We start from the raw sequence: 13,807 nt of genomic DNA on the forward strand, positions 1-13,807 counted from the left end.
CTTTAAATATCATAGGACAGTGGAGAGTCCTAAAAGTACTTTTCCCTTGTTAAATTATGGTTTACTTGTATGAAAGCTATATTGTTGCACATTCTGAATTTACTGGTGTAGGTAAATGCAAAATTCACATGATAACTAATTATTATATTATAAAGAAGATGGGCGTGTTATCTGCAGGAATACGACGTACGAAACATTTATAGTTTAAATATCTACGATTTGGTCGGTTGACCACAGCTGGACATACTTTACAAAGTTACGCACATGGGAAAATGTAACATTTAGTTTGAAATACTTTGCCAAATTTAATATATCAGTCCGCTTATCTTGATAATTACTACATCTAAAACATAGTAACGCTTCACATAAATAATAAACACATATAGGGTATAGTTAAATGCAATTACAAGTACATACTTGTATATATTAAAGTATCAGTAGGTTGGAAGAATTGCTTTCGCTTTCGGTGCAACAGAACCAGAATTTATCTATCTGAAAATAAATCACTTCATAAAAGTATTGATTGTTTGTACTAAAAAAAATATTAACTCTCCATGCGAGGATCGAACCAAAAATATTTCTTTATCATTGCACTGGACGGGTAACGCATACTACTGAGCTATCACCGCAACACACTTTAAGGTTTTTAAAGCGACAATGAAGCACCGCATTCACACATTGGAATTTTTTTGGAAAAAGTTCATTTTTTACCGTCTCTGGGTCTTCTCTCCATTTTTTTACAAATGTTTGTTAGTTTCTTTGAATTAAAATGCACACAAATAACGTTTCAAAATCATGGAGAGATGACCCAGAGATAGCAAATATTTAGAAAAACGTGTTTAAAAATGTAACATTTTGTACCAAATGACTCATCTAGCCAACTTTCAAGTTCTTTTTTAACAAATCAGAATACAATATCGGGAAAATATTTCCCTTTTCTATTTCACAGGAACCCGATATATCAAAAGAATGCTAAAATTTCATGTGACAGATCACCTTTTCAAGTGCGCCCAGATTCCTGCCGAATGCCAATCAAAAGCGCCCTCGTTCTTTTGCATTTACATGTACCAGCAACCAGTAAATTCAAAATTTACATGATAGCCATTCAGTTTTTAAATGCCTCTTTATACATATGAATAAGTACATGTACCTTTGTATACTAAGACAGTTCTTATATTAACACATATTCCTTTCACTCACTTATAAGCAATCAGAAAATGGTTTTTACTTTTTAATGTTTTATTAAGATACAAGATTATCAATAACACAAAAAAGGAAAACACCAAAAACACCAATTATTTTTCATTCATTTGGCACAGAACATATTAAACTAATTCCATATAAAGTTCATGAGAAGAAAACTTAACAAAATGTCAATTTATAATATTCAATTTTTAATTCATTCCAAAGTGTCATTGATATGCTTAATCACAACTACATATATCAATTATGTATTATTCTTAATCTATCTGTCTGGAGTTTTTTTTTGCCTTGACAAGAAAGAACATTTGTAGTTGAACAGCTCAGTCTTATTCATATGCACAATAAACCTTCAAGTGACTTTGACACTACAGGTTGTTACAGATAATAGTAACCTCATTTTCAAAGGAAATAAATCTAAACATGCAAACAAAATCCTTAATAGTCTACATTATGACATCGGGAACCTATTAGTTTTCAGATACTATAAATGTGGCTATACTGAAGGATTGAAAGTTTGACAATTTCAAGATTTTAGAATTATGGCAAATGAAAACTTTGACGATATGATAGCATTTAACAGTGCTCTTTAACAAGAATGTAAAAGTTGACGAGTGGGAACTTTGATGATTTTTTGTCATTTGTCAACATTTCCACGTCGTCAAAGATTTCACTTTTACAGTATCTGAGTACATGTATGTCAATTTCTTAGTACTAAGTACATTTGTACTTACCGGTACTACAAAGTTTTCAATTACAGAAGGGTGAAATTAAATCCAGTTTAACAAGTTCTTAATCTAGCTGATATATGCAGTTCAATTGTTGTCATGATTTTTAAAGACTTAAGTATATACCTGTACATGCTTGGCAGAATATCACATTGAACATTAACAGCATATTACATAGTACATCTATTTACTATATTGAAGTAAAAATATAAGTCATTAGAATTGCTTTTAAAAGCATATAAATGCAGCTGAAATCTCCCAGTGTGAATGTTTTCTTTTGTTATGAATATACTTTAAGTGTAAACTTTGGGATGCATCTCGTTACATCATAAATAAGAGAGATAATTTATCTTCAAAGCAAAATTTGCAACAGTACAATCGTTTAATGATAATGCTTTATTGTCGAAAGTGAGTACTGTTTACCATGGATGCATTTTTTTTTAAATAAATAAGAGGGAAACATGCCATTTATTTTTAAATGATTATTAAGTGGATACTAGCAAATAATTTTGAAAAGTTTAAAAATCCTGTGAAAAGGACTTTTTTTGACATAGATCCTACCTTAAATGTAGCATGCAGATACAAAATCTTTTCAATACTCAATGAAAATCCCTATGATTATTAATCCAAAAATACATGTACCTGACAACTAAAAAAATGACCCCCTCCCCCTAAAAAAAAAATACCTACCTACCCACTCTAAGAATTGTGGATCAGCAACTGAAACAATTTTTTTTAAGCTTGGCCTTACTAAAACCAAAGCAACACATTCCAGGACACATGTAAAAATGCAGAGTTTAGCAACAGAAATAAACATAATCCAATCTTGGATTTACAACCTTTTAAAAAACACTGGTACATTTACATGTACATAAATAGTTTATTGCTTTATGTGTACTCATTTTTAGCAAGATTTCACATCTTGGTCCTTATGGCACCATTTATGATCACTGCAAAAAATACATCTATATAGATATTGTATACTTATGTATATATATATATATATATATATATATACATATAGCTGCAATAATGTAGCCCTCTCCAAATTTTTTTTTTTGGGAGAGAGCTACAACTCCTTAGGATCTCCTTAATGGTGCAAGTGCGGGAGTGATTCACTACCGCACAGATTTCGGCTCAAATTATCAGTAAGTGAGTATTTTATTAACATATCTTACCTGAACTCATAAAATGTTGCTATATGCAAGACATGAATTGATCCAAAAATATACAGAACAATCCATATATCAGCTATTTTTCCTGAAGGTCAACATCACAACTTGAATTTATCCACCATATTTACTAACCTTGATCAATTTTATTTTGGGACAACCAATGAGAATTCGGGATCTATGGGAGCGGATCTGTTTAGGATTTCCCTTATTTTAAGCATAAATATCACTGTTTATCAAAAAATTATCACATGGAATGCTTTTATTTATCGATGTATAGTGATATCATGAGAATGACTGGTAAACACGCAGATTTATTTTACTTGGTTTTCGCGTATAAAGGTTATGATGTTGATAGTGAATAAAAATTCCGTCTTATTAGAAGTAAGTTGAATGCAAAAATAATTTATTTTGCCTGCAGTTGCCCGTATCTAAAAAATATATTTGCAACATTACGGAGATGCAGTGGAATTGTAGCCCTCTCCTGAAAATATCAGATTAAAAAAAAAATCGGAGAGGGCTACATTATTGCAGCTAATATACACATAGAAAGGACCAAATAGCCAATGACTTACATTTTTCATTGTCAACAGTATGTACACTTACATCTTACAAAATGTACAATGATAATGCTTATACAGAGTTTTTAACCGATGTAATTAATTCACATTCAGATAAGAAAGAAAATTTAAAACAAAATACAGATGCTTAAGATGTTTTTCCTGACTGTAAGTTTTCTTCAAATATATTTTGATGAAATTATTCAAGTACCTTACATGTACTAATTTCAAACCTAAATCATTTCCATATAGACATATACCTTTTTTTAAATGTAGAAGTACACATACATGTAATTTTTTAAACCCTGACTTGTGTCAATAAGGGCAGTGAAAATGCTTTTTGATAAACGTATCAGTGATATCCTGACCCATATCCTGGATGATAACCTCTGAAGTGACTTCCTGACCTTTGACCTCTTTGCAGAATCATCACAGGAGACAGTGGATGTCTGGGAGGAGAATGCATTCCCATGTACATGGGGTTGTAGTTAGGTCCCATGGGGGGAGGATATCCCATATTGTACATTCTAGAGTTATAATGTCCACCTCCACCTCCACCATGATAACCCTGCTGTTGATGATGATAATACTGATGATTTTGTGATGAAGATGAGTAAGGATATGACCCTGGCCTCTGACCCTCATAACCCTGTTGATGTCGACCCTGATAATGGCCTGGATATCTACCCCTGGTGTTGTTGGAATTTCTGTCTCCATCATCTTGTTTAGTTCTATCCTCATCAGAGAGCAGGGAGTCTTTGTCCTCTTCTGAATGTGAAGACTTTGAGGCTTTGTCACTAGATAAATCAGTCTCCTCATCATTTTCCTTCATTTCATCAGATGATGCTTCATATAATTTGGGTTCAAACGTTTGTAGAACGTGAATGAGCTTCTCTCCACAAGAAGATTCCAACTCCTAAAGAAACAAGTTTTGCTTGTAAAAACACAACTGCTACATGTAACCACATTCTTTTAAATCTACTTTATATTATTTACTAATAGCATGACATTTGCTAGGTTCCGTGGATATTAGTGGGACAACCTACTGGGCTTTGACCCGAGAGTCAATGGGTCAAAAAATTATGAAGACATGCTAAGAAAGTTTGATGAGTATCAACTCCAGGTTTGCTTTGTTAGGATACTGATCTGACAAAAATGTAAATTTCATGGTCCCTGCCAAGCTAAAGGATTACACAGTTTGGTGATTCAATTATCAGGATTCTTTTTCAATTCTGCCCACACAAAAGGATAAAAATCCCATCGACTTGTTAAACAAAATAAAGGTAAAATTGTGATTCAAAAAGGAAAAAAAATTGAGAGCTCACATGAGTACTTACATGTCCATCTTTACTGTATTGCACTCTTTTGTTTTCATTCCAACTGTTGGTTATGTTATGTGTTGCCTTAAATGGTACAACTACCCTGTTTAATGACAATTCTTGTATGTTAATGTTAGTCTTTTTATAAAGAATCTGTATATAAAATGACAATTTTTTTTTAAATCCCAAAGTTACATCAGCTGTACATACATGTATTTCAGCAAATCAGAGTTATTATACATAATGATATCCCTTACCATTTTAAATACAGTCAAACTTCGTTATCTCAAACTTCATGGGACTGAGAAAAAACTTCTAGATATCCGAGGATTCCAGATATCAGGGGTAAAATACTTAAAAGAATAAGTGTTTGGGACTTCCAAATCACTTGGACATATCCATTGTATTCAAGATATCGGTGTTTGAGATATCGAAGTTCAAGTGTATTCAGGTAGTAATTTCAATTTCCTTGGATGAGTGCTACATCAATTCTGACTCCTACTTTCCGAGTCAAAAAATTTAACAGAACTTTTTGAGAAATTCTCCTGCATGTACATATACATGTACAGTGTATGTTTGCTATTTATCAATTCACAAACCTAAGGTACTTACTTTTTAATCCATTCAATCTTAAATGTTCCCCCAAGGCCATCTCCCGACATATCAGGACATTTGTCCTTGCTGCTTTGTTCTGTTACTCTGGCATAACCCTGGAACTGTCCACTACCCACAGTAGAGAAAATTAGGTACAATTCCTTCCCATCCTAAAATAATTTTGGTTATTTTAGAATGTACTTCATAACTATGAACAATGCAGTTAAGGTAAAATACACAAAATTAAAGAAAAAGATATACATGTATGTTAATGACTATACCTGTATTGCTTTGTTAAATCTGGCTTCACTTTTTGGTGATGTTGCATAAATTGACTTTGATAAGGCAACATCCAATACATTTTGATCATTGGGTTTGACAACAAAATATTTGCTAGTGGATTTTGCAGGGCTGGCCAGGGTATTACTCCCAGTCTGAGGACTGGTACAGGGGGTGGTGGGGACACTGCCCTTTGGACTGCTGCTAGCTGAAGAACCATCTGATCTAGTGTTTCCAGGTGTACGAGGTGTTCCTATGAGATCAAAGATGATAATATAATAAACATGTATAAAGTCTCCTCCATTAGACTTTGATTTCATCCAATCTGGCCAATTTTTATGGAACCAGTAATGTCCAAATTAGACTAGTTTTACTGTACATTGTAATACCAAAATACACCTACATGTAGAGTATATAGAGTGTACATGTAGCATAACTATGTTTACAAGCAACTACACACAAGTTTAATCCTTGCATGTTCTTTAATTCATTAAAATGTAGTTGTTTTATTTACAATGTACATGTATTTACTGTACATCAAACTAACAGATGTGTAACTACACAAAACCACATCTCGTCAAGATAAATTTTGTAAGGAAGTAAATATGTCATCATGTGTTAATGTGTTGCAAAATAACATTTATCATTTTAGAATAGACATTTAGAATACTCTAAAGTTCACATGGGCAATAAGATACTGACTTGGTAGGACACTGGTGTGTTTCTTGGGTGGGGTAACAGGTGTCCTTCTCCCCCTGTTACTGTGATCCTCATTATCATAGCTACTGTAACTCCCTCCACCTGCAGACATGTACTCAGCTGAAAGAAAAACAATGGCCTTCAACTGGAAAAGTTATACAATGGATGAAAGAGAATACTCTCTCCTGATGTACAATGATAGAGCTCACCTGAACAAATGTTAGCTTTAAGTAGACAAAATCTAATACCAAACAAATATTCGGATAGTGTGCATCCAGAGATATAACATTTATGCAAGTTTGGTGTGGGTAACATTTCTAGTTATGGGTTTGCTCCAAAAAAATTCTGTTCAATGTTCTGGAAAATGTATGCAAAATTCAGCATCTGAAGCAAGTCTGGTAGTGTGCATCCCTAGATGCATCATCCATGAAAGTTTGGTCAGCATAGGATTTATAGTCTTATAGGAACCTGAGAATGAGTCTCTTCAAAAATTAAAAAAAAAAAAACTTTAACCTTTAATCTGGTCAATCATCCAAAAAATGTAGGTCAGATCCTGAATCCAATGCAATTCTTGCAGCTTTCATCTCTACATGAACCATCCTTGCAAGATTGGTTCAGTTGGGGCCTATAGTTACTTGGCAATTGACCTGCTCCAAAAATTCAGCCTGTTCACTCATCTAGAAAATATTACTCGGATTCAGCATCTGAAGCATGTCTGGTAGTGTGCATCCCTAGATGCATCATGTTTGCAAGTTTGGTCACCAAAAAGCCTCTTGTTACTTGGGAATGAGCCTACTCCAAATACTTTAACCTCTTTACTCATCCGGAAAAATCCAGGTCAGATCCAGCATCTGAAGCAAGTCTGCTAGTTAAGTTTGCATCTCTAGATGCATCAACCCTGCAAGTTTGGTTAAGGCAGGACCTATAGTTACTTGGGAATGAGACCTGCCCTAAAACCTATAACCTACTCCAAAATCTTTAACCAGCCCCCAAAACACTTATGAAAAATATTGACTGAAATGCAGCATCTAAAACCTGAATGGTTTTATAAAACATACTAGATGCATCAGCCATGCAAATATAGGGTTTAGAAATACTGAGATAGAAAACTGCTTCAAAATGAAAAACTTTATCCTCGGATGCCAACAGTATTTTTTATTCAATTCAATTTTCTAAGCTCCCCCAACTTTCCTGAGTGAGCTAAAAAATAACAAAATAAAGCATAAATTTAATAACAAATAAAATCTCTGCATTCAAAACAACTACTATGTGAAGGATTCACTATTTTTGTAGCTTCAAAACTGAACTCAAGAGCCACGATGACTTCTACCTTTGAGGTATGATTCACTTTTTTGCAAGAGTTACAAAACGAACCGTTCCGTGCAAGAAGCATACCCTACCAAACAAAGCTAACAAAGCGAACCGTACCGTTCATGAATAATTTTTAAAATAATTATGCAAGCCACGCCCCGAAAGCATTCCGAATCCTGCAATGACCAAATACAGTAAGTAATTCTCTTTTATTTCTTTCGACGTAGCGCCCTTAAAGAAGGACGTAAAATACCGGTACCCAAGAGATTCAAAACATTATTATTAAGTACCCATGCATCTGGACATGCATCTGTTAATATAAGGAAACTAGTTACGACTTCAAAACAACTCAACAGAGTGTGAAGCGATTCCTTATTCGCTATGCATGATCAGGTTGTGCTTGACTAACATTTTTTTTTTCATATTAAATGCAGCATCGTAATATTTTCGTGTACAATTTATAATAAATAAAAGTGAGTTTAATACTTTATCTTTTATTTCTATAGCTTTTATCTACCCTATTCTTGTCTCTATGAATGTTCGCGGAAACCAAGATACATTGTAAAACGTATTAAGATTCTGTGCTATTTTCCGAAACCAAGCCCTTAAAATCATTTTTGTATTCATGTAAGTAATAGTTTTAGGGAGAAATGATTACAAATCTACCAACAACAACAACAAAATTTCAAAAAAAAAATTACGAACTAAATTATCAGTTTGAAAGCAGACATGTTAAAATTTAAAAGCCTCTCAATCACTAGAAAAAAAAATAAATAAAAGCGATGTATATATAAATGTGTTGGTTTACACTCTTCTGACCAACTCAAGATGTTATCGCCAATATAACATACTGTCAAAAAGTTCGATCGCCACATTTTTGCATAGAATTTTCAGTTTTATACACGTAATCAAAAAAAAAATCTGGATATATGTCAGAATTAATTTCTATTTAAAGCATTTTTCCCAATGCATTTGCTTTATTCACTGAAATCTGCAGGTAAAATATGTTACCTGGAATTTACACATTAAGCCCAGTTTAATCTTTTTTTTTCTTTTTTTTTTTAAAAAAAGCTTAGTCTGTGCATTCGTGTTCATCCAAGTTATTTTTAAGAAACACTGTACATTTCTTTCCATGGTCTCGTTATCTAGACTGACGTCTTTCTTTACTTTCGTTATTTACTCTAAAACATTTGAAAATTTCGATCAAGTACTGTCACCACTCGTACACAGGTAAAAACTTGAGCTGTATATATTGAAGCGTATCTAATCCCGTTAGTCCAGATATGCCTACATCCACACGTGTATCAATAGTTTGCTGTCTTAAATAGTAAGTCAACAACAATGAACCAGTTTTAATCAGCAGATTTAAACAAAATTTCATGTGCAGTCAGCTTTTCTTCTAGATCTTCAATAAAAAAAAAAGTTTGAGTTTGACAAGGAAACAAAAGGGGGAGGGGGGGGGGGGGGGGGGGGGTAGCACCCGGCATGGGCAAATTATTCATTTTCAAAGTTTTTGATGACATGCATGGCTGCATATTATTTATTTTCAAGGTAATTGAAAACGGACTATTTATTTCTAACATTCTGACATTATTTTTTTCGGAAATCTGTCTTTGCAGTCAATATATATTATATACATTTATACATTGTAGATGGAATTGTAGCTGTCTTAATCGTTTTCTTGATTGTAACTTCCCTTCAAAAGGTGTTTTTACACATTGATGGAAAATTTATGTAAAAAGGAAAACAATTACGCGCACCAAAAATTAAAGTAACATTTTGCACAAATTGTGTGCACTTCTACCGATTACTTTTCAATGTATTTTTCCTAGTGAGCCAAACACCTAAGACATTCTATGTAAATATATATATATATATATATATATATATATATATATATATATATATATATATATATATATATATATATATATATATATTAAACAAATATAAAAAGAAAACACAAGAATCCTCCGTAAAGCTTTAGCGCTTTCATTAAAAATCTTCAGAAGCTTTACATTACAAAAATGTATACAACGGTAACATAGTAACAATGATTATGACGTTAAACTAAGCGGAACGTTTAATGCGCCTGAACCATCATTTTCTAAAGGAATAAAATCATTTTCGGGAAAACGAAAAACCGCAAATAAGAATCAATACGAGAATTCTGAATCCAGAAGTAAATCTTCTCGTAGTGCTTTTCCACAAAATCAACAGATTCCTAAGTACCACAAAGGCATAAAAAGACGGAATCAGGGCAATAACAGACAAAATGAAAATTACCGAGGATACGTTAGAAGTAGGCGTCCACCAAACTTTTACAGAAACGAAAGAACTACGTATATTGGAAGAGGGGTACGCAATTATTTTTTAGGAGGAGGCAAAATGAACCAAGGCCAAAGATACAAGAACCAATTACCACAATTGTTAACAACAACAATTCCAGGGATGCACCCAGGAATGTAATTAAAATAGAACCAAAAGTATTTAATCTTTCCAACAGACATCTGACGGATTCCGAAATCAAATTACTGTCTAAGGGTCTTAAATACACCCCTACACCTCATGTAAATAATCAAGAGCTTAAAACGGATATTAAAGCCTATACTCGACGACTCAGGCTATATGAATATTTTCATGAAAGTGATACCAATGAATCTGATTCCGAGTCTCAAGAAGCAGAACAAATAGACCTGGTAAGAAACAAATCTAAGTTTAATCCAAAACGAGGAAGAAATCGAACTTTGGATGCCGTTTGCGACACATTAGAAAATATTCATTTTCCAAACAAACCCAGAAATATCAAACCCAACCTTTCTAAGGAAGAGGAAAAAGCTCTTAAAAGCCTATGCGATGACCCTACTATCATTATTAAAGAGGCTGATAAAGGAGGTGGAGTTGTGTTAATGAATAAGGATTTTTACAAAAATAAAATCTTACAAATGTTACAAGACAACAACTTTTATGAAAGACTGCACAATTGTCATGAGAAGAAAACAATTACTAAAATAAAAAAGCTGGTATATGGACCACTATCGGAAGGTTTAACAGATAAAGAACAGGACTACCTGACAAACTTTGAATTCCGAGAGAGCCAATTCTATGGTTTACCTAAAGTTCACAAGTCTAAAATTATTAAGGACGCCATAGCAAATCAAAATAGTGTATGTATTACGTGTCTTGATCCAGGTGATTTATGCTTCAGACCCATTGTAGGAGGACCAAACTCATCAACACAAAGACTGAGTCACTTATTGGATATACTTTTAAAACCATATTGTCAAAAAGTACTCAGCTTTGTAAGAGACGATCTGGATTTCATAAATCATTTACCTACTCAGATCACCTGTAACACAAAACTTGTCACTTTTGATGTCGTTAGTTTATATACTAATATTCCTACAGAATTAGGATTGGAAGCTGTAAAATTTTGGATGGAAAGTTATCCCGATATACTAAATGACAGATTCCAACAGAATTTTATTTTAGAAGCACTTAAATTAGTTCTAGAAAACAATTCATTTGCTTTTTCTGACCATCATTACCTTCAAACTAAGGGAACTGCAATGGGGACGAAAGTCGCACCTACCTATGCAACATTAACCTTAGGTTATTTAGAACATAAGTTACATGAACAATTATGTTCGTTGTGGGGAATAGAATCTGCAAATAATATACAGTCTAAATGGAAAAGATTTTTAGACGACTGTTTTATCTTATGGGATGATGATGTCGACAAATTATCGGAGTTTTACGATCTACTAAACCAAATGAACTCGGATATCAAATTCACGATGGAAACAGATGATACGCAAATGCCATTTCTCGATGTTCTTATATCAAAAGATAATACCAGCTTATATACGGATATATACTATAAGCCGACAGATACACACCAATATCTGCATTTCGGATCGTGCCATCCCCACCATACTAAAACGGCTATACCATATAATCTCGCAAGAAGGATCTGTACCAATGTGAGCAATATTAATACGAGGGATATCCGTTTGGAGGAATTAAAATTGTATTTATTGAGCCAAAAATACCCAGAGCAACTGGTAGATAATAGTATTATGAAAGCCAAGGAGTGTGATAGAATACAATTACTTTCAAACACACGACGTGTGAAGGACGGAGAAACTATACCCTTTGTTCACACGTACAATCCGAGAAATAAAAACATCAATTCAATTGTTTATGAATTAAATAGCTTACTTAGAGAGGATGAACAAACGAAAACTACATACAAAAACTGTCGTTTTATCAGCAGTAAACGTCAGCCCAAAAACCTTAAGAGAATACTTTGTTCCTCCCAATTCACTGACCATAATTATACAGTGTCAAAGTGTACGGACCCTCGCTGCGGCACATGTGACTACATTACAGAAGGGACGAGTTATAGTTTTAACGGGCGTGAATTTAAAGTTAATGCCAACATGTCATGTGATACGAAAGATGTCATATACGCCATCATATGTCCTGGATGCAAAGAATATTATATTGGTGAAACTGGCAACAGTCTCCGTGCCCGTGTACGTGTACATAAGCAACACATCAGTACAACTGAATATAGACAAATCCAGTTAAGTGCACACCTGGAAACTTGTGGAAAAAAACGATTTAACATTTTCCCTTTTTATAAACTAAGATGTGCCAGTGATATCCAGAGACGGGAAAAAGAAAAACATTTTATTTGTATTCTAAAGCCAAAACTTAATAGTCTCTTATAAACTACCTATGATTTTCCCGAACTTTTTCATCATCATTGCAGTATTTTATCTATGACGTCACAATATAGACATTAAACGTTCCGCTTAGTTTAACGTCATAATCATTGTTACTATGTTACCGTTGTATACATTTTTGTAATGTAAAGCTTCTGAAGATTTTTAATGAAAGCGCTAAAGCTTTACGGAGGATTCTTGTGTTTTCTTTTTATATTTGTTTAATATTGTAATCCGATTACTGAGACTTTATTTCAATATTGGATATATATATGTATATATATATATATATATATATATATATATATATATATATATATATATATGCTTTCTGTGCTTGTTCACGTAAATGTTTCTTCGCTTTGCAGTATGAACCTGTTCTTGATAATATATATAATTTCTCGCAAATAAAAATAATAAGTAAACTTATTTTTTATGTTTGTTTGATCGTTCGGTCAAGAGAAAATTTTTTGTTTGTTTGTTTTTTTAATGAAGCAACAGGGACAACAATGTAAAAAGACTGGTAGATGAAATGAAAGCATGAGGGATTTATAAAATCAATCTCATTTGTTTAAAAGTGTGATAAGTGAATATTTAAAATAATAATTGTATTCAATTAGGAAAATGTAAAGAAAAAAAAAACATACGTACGCTTATTATTTAAAAATAAATACAGAAAGGCCTTTTATGGCGACGCAACCAAAATATTTTTTTTCATCCTTGTTATACAGTGTTTGTTGATATGTTCGATTTATTTCAAAGTTATTGAACCATAAGGCGATGATGTACAAAATAAGATAATATATAGACAACTAAAATTATTTATTTTAAAAATTGAAAGTAGTTCATACAGAAAGTAAATTTAAAAAAAGATAGTTATTAAGACGACTAGTTACATTTAACAATAAAAATACAGCTGTAAAAAGGAAATATTTATAACAGTTTTAACTTAAAAACAACTTATCAAAAAAATGCTTGCGACATCGTCCTTCCATTTATATAAAATAAAGGGATTATAATAAAGAAATAAACGACTTTATGAAGTAGTCAATCATAAACTAAAGCGTACAGGCTCCGCCCACTTAATTTACATACCGTTCACCAAAGCGTACCGTTCACAAAACGAACCCTTCTGTGCAAGAAGCGTACCGTACTATGCACAGAGCTAACCCTACCGTTCACAAAGCGTACCGTTTCATGCAAGAAGCGTACCGT

The 13,807-nt window shown here is 33.0% G+C and overlaps 1 protein-coding gene across 2 annotated transcripts in view; it reads right to left on the reverse strand.

Annotated features, from left to right (window-relative positions):
• Positions 1 to 1,296: 1,296 nt before the first annotated feature.
• LOC133182198 (3'-5' RNA helicase YTHDC2-like) overlaps positions 1,297 to 13,807 on the reverse strand; it is a 34,135-nt gene continuing 21,624 nt past the window's right edge. For both annotated transcript variants that reach the window (XM_061316952.1, XM_061316951.1), the window contains exons 29-33: positions 6,555 to 6,671; positions 5,855 to 6,105; positions 5,592 to 5,743; positions 4,998 to 5,082; positions 1,297 to 4,576 (exon numbers count right to left, since the gene is read on the reverse strand). In XM_061316952.1, the coding sequence (XP_061172936.1) occupies positions 4,013 to 4,576; positions 4,998 to 5,082; positions 5,592 to 5,743; positions 5,855 to 6,105; positions 6,555 to 6,671 (1,169 nt within the window). In that variant the 3' untranslated portion in view covers positions 1,297 to 4,012. The remainder of the gene's footprint in view (positions 4,577 to 4,997; positions 5,083 to 5,591; positions 5,744 to 5,854; positions 6,106 to 6,554; positions 6,672 to 13,807) is intronic.

The sequence above is a fragment of the Saccostrea echinata genome, unplaced genomic scaffold (genome assembly GCF_033153115.1).
Source record: "Saccostrea echinata isolate AGI-Se365-2 ecotype Australia unplaced genomic scaffold, CSIRO_AGI_Sech_v1 ptg000009l, whole genome shotgun sequence".
NCBI classification, from domain to species: Eukaryota; Metazoa; Mollusca; class Bivalvia; order Ostreida; family Ostreidae; genus Saccostrea; species Saccostrea echinata.